General features: G+C 36.8%; 1 protein-coding gene across 1 annotated transcript; it reads right to left on the reverse strand.

Moving 5' to 3' along the window:
• Nucleotides 1-571: 571 nt before the first annotated feature.
• Nucleotides 572-2,401, reverse strand: LOC149714328 (uncharacterized). Its single transcript, XM_089844779.1, has one exon. It carries the CDS (start codon nucleotides 2,399-2,401, stop codon nucleotides 572-574), a length of 1,830 nt encoding a protein of 609 aa, XP_089700905.1.
• Between the last annotated feature and the right edge of the window lie 1,385 nt (nucleotides 2,402-3,786).

Genomic DNA, 3,786 nt, shown 5'->3' on the forward strand with positions numbered 1-3,786 from the left:
CCTTGTAGAGGCATATTTGGATGAGTGCCTAATCTCCCAAATTATTTCTTCTCCCTATTTAATTTCTCCATGTTAAAACCAAGTATATGGGTTATATGAGGAAAGGCATAGCTCTTATTAAAACCCCGTCATTTTTTTATATATCAAACCAACCTACCTTAAAAAATTATTTAACAGTGCTGTACATTGTGTTTTAGCGTGATTATTTTCTTGCCAGATATATTATAGCATGGCAAAGGGTAATAATCAGCTAAGTTTTTGATATTTATTAACAAAACAGGATTGGTTTCACACAGCTCGTAGACGTCTAAATTTAACGAACGGTTTGACTCAAATAATGTGAGGAAACATAAACCTTTTTCATAGTTCGTTCCCTTGTAGTCCAATCGGTTCAAATAAACGGTGTTTTCACTTTGAAGGTTACATCTTTGTAATTCTTGCTGCAGCTCAGTTGAAATTGAGTCTTCGTTAATACTGGAGCTTAAGTAGTTAACTGTGGGTGGAAATGGCGTTCCAGCCATAAAGTAAGCCTGTTGCATTTGGTGTTTTTCTGACAGGGTCTTTGTAATATTCACAAAGTTTTTGGTGTTTTGGGCAAATTTTTATATATGGTGTGTTTACTCTCGAAGCGAAGAGTCCAAATTCGTATCAGAGGCCCGTAATGAAGTATAAGTTCAGGATAGTGTTCTAGGAAGTAATGATGTTTTGCTTTTAACTTGTAATTCGGGAAAATGTTCAACAGGTCTTTTTTATATTGCCAGAGCAAAGTTACTAATAACGCGATGTTGATTTTGGAAATTTTGGGTGCCATTATTATTTCAACTATCTTTTTCAGTTGTAGGTAAAGGTCCCAAACCGGATCTAAATAGTCTTTTATCTTGTCTTTTAGGATTAAAGATAGAAGTCTCAAAAGACACCAGATCTGAGAAGCATCTCCAGTTAGCTTTTTACAGTTCGGTCTTGCAGCGCAGGGCTTATTAGCGGCATCTTTTCCTACGTATTTAAATTTAGATAATTTCCAATTTAAATAATTCCACGAGAACCATTTGTTTACAGAAATAAATTGATATAAGAATTGATACAAATCGTAAGCTACAACCCCCTCAAATAAATCATGGGCGACACAAGGGCCTAATCCAGGATTGCACACGTGGAAATATTTTAGTTCATTTAAGATGGATTGTCTCATTATCCCATTCACTGATTTCAAGTCGGGCCGCTCAGCTAATTCTTTTAGACTTTCTCTATAATTATCAGGTGTTCTCTCTGGGAATGGTCCGTCTTCGTGAAGCTTGTCAGATGTAACGAGGCAGAAGCGACAGATATGTCCGTTAGTAAAATGTTTCTGAAATCCTCCAATTTCATGGTTTCCGAGGTTATCGCCTATAAGGCTCGTTACAAAAACCTTGTAATTTTTACCCCCAATTTCCAACCCCTCAGATTCTAGAACTTTAAGGTTGGTGACTAGCTTTCTAAGACAATTATTGACATCTTTGAAATATGAATCTCTACACAATAAGATCAACTGTATGTGGTTAATTGTTGATCTATACTCCACGGGTATATTAATCAAAGTGTAATACACTCCCACGATCTTGTGTATACATCTAGCTGACCCTAATGGGTTGACAGTCTCGAAAGCGTCTTGAAAGATTATGAGATGAATAAAGTTTTTGCTATCTTCAATGTACATATAGTCGCGACAAAACACCTCTCCATCGCTGATGTCTTCCAGAATTTGATTTTTGCCAGGTACAAAAGCTGGTTTGGGAAAATTGAGGATTTTGGCCACTTCCTCGTTTGATATTAATTTTGTCAAGGAATCCTTTATGGGTACGTAATGATAAAACGTCTTTTGCCCATTTTCATATCTAAGAAAAATTTGGACGGGGCTGATATAGTTTAAAGTCTTCTTGATGAAATTGTGACGCAGATGTATTGTTTTTAATTTTTCCACAGCTACTTCCATAACATCTGTTTGAGAAAATACATCCAGGACACGGTTAATGACGTTTTCATTTACTCCGCCTGCAACTAGATCCGTTTGTAGCTCATTCACCATTTGAGATTTTTCGACATACAGCAAACTGGACATCTCTTCGGCAATAAATTGTATTGTACTGCTGGGCAGGAACTTTTCTGCTTGTAGTTTCAGGAAAAACATGCCTAGATTATCTTCAAAGTTATTCGATTTAACTTGACTGTTCTCTGGCTGAGATTCTTCAATGGTGTGGCTTATGTTTTCAAAAATTTCCTTGTTTCGGACAAGAACGTGACTGTTGAGGTCTTGATTGTCACATAAGCGCTCACAGTGCATTTTAAATTTAGTTTTGTGTTTGCGGCTTAAGTGGCAACTTAACGATGCCGTTGTTGTATATTTAGTGGTTTTACAATCTTTCATTGGGCAAGAAACGGTGAAGCCTTCATTTATGTGGACTTTTAAGTGTGAGTAGAAAGTTTTTAAAACAGTACATTCGTAGACAAAATTTGGAACTACACATCGCAAAACCTCGCTTTCATTTATATCTGGCCTTAGGCTAATGGTATTATTAGTTCCTATTTTTAGTTCAGATTTGTGTTTTCTATGAGCGTGGCTCTTAAAAGAGCTAAAAAGTTTAAAATACTTTCCACAACAAGTAAAGTTTACGTTGGGAACGTTCTTGTGCAGACAACAGTGTGTGAAATAACTTCGGAACACGTTTGTAGAAAATGAACAATCATTTTTCGAACACTTTAAATTCATGGCCTAAAAACAAAGCGAGAAAACTCTTTATTCCATCTAACTGCATTCCTCAACATTAGTCTAATAGGCCAAGATTACTAATATTTTGAAGTGTTAAGACGTATTTTTTTGTTTGTCCTTCAAAATGCTTCAACTAAGGTCAATCTCGATGCTGGTCATGCATAGTGTTTGAAAACTCATGGGGAAAACCCCTTTACGCCCCAAAGTATGTGTTTGAAGAAGAGAAAATTTGAGTGAATAGCTGCCTTTAACAGAGCCGAAGTCAAACTAATAGCCCGAAGAGAAAATTTTAGTGAATAGCCCCTCAACGCGCTACCTTTAACAGAGCTAAAAAACCTAAAGTCAAACTAATAGCCCGAAGAGAAAATTTTAGTGAATAGCCCCTCGACGCGCTACCTTTAACAGAGCTAAAAAAGCTAAAGTCAAACTAATAGCCCGAAGAGAAAATTTTAGTGAATAGCCCCTCAACGCGCTACCTTTAACAGAGCTAAAAAACCTAAAGTCAAACTAATAGCCCGAAGAGAAAAGTTTAGTGAATAGCCCCTCAACGCGCTACCTTTAACAGAGCTAAAAAACCTAAAGTCAAACTAATAGCCCGAAGAGAAAATTTTAGTGAATAGCCCCTCAACGCGCTACCTTTAACAGAGCTAAAAAAGCTAAAGTCAAACTAATAGCCCGAAGAGAAAATTTTAGTGAATAGCCCCTCGACGCGCTACCTTTAACAGAGCTAAAAAACCTAAAGTCAAACTAATAGCCCGAAGAGAAAATTTTAGTGAATAGCCCCTCGACGCGCTACCTTTAACAGAGCTAAAAAAGCTAAAGTCAAACTAATAGCCCGAAGAGAAAATTTTAGTGAATAGCCCCTCAACGCGCTACCTTTAACAGAGCTAAAAAACCTAAAGTCAAACTAATAGCCCGAAGAGAAAATTTTAGTGAATAGCCCCTAAACGCGCTACCTTTAACAGAGCTAAAAAACCTAAAGTCAAACTAATAGCCCGAAGAGAAAAGTGAATAGATAGTTTTCACACATGGAGGATTCATAC

This window comes from Phalangium opilio, unplaced genomic scaffold, assembly GCF_054372755.1.
Source record: "Phalangium opilio isolate 3A_F unplaced genomic scaffold, DU_Popi_V2 ptg000009l_1, whole genome shotgun sequence".
In the NCBI taxonomy this organism is placed as follows: Eukaryota; Metazoa; Arthropoda; class Arachnida; order Opiliones; family Phalangiidae; genus Phalangium; species Phalangium opilio.

Coding starts and splice junctions, on each gene's coding strand:
- LOC149714328 (XM_089844779.1), bottom strand. CDS start 2,401: ATGAAAGATTGTAAAACCACTAAATATACAACAACGGCATCGTTAAGT.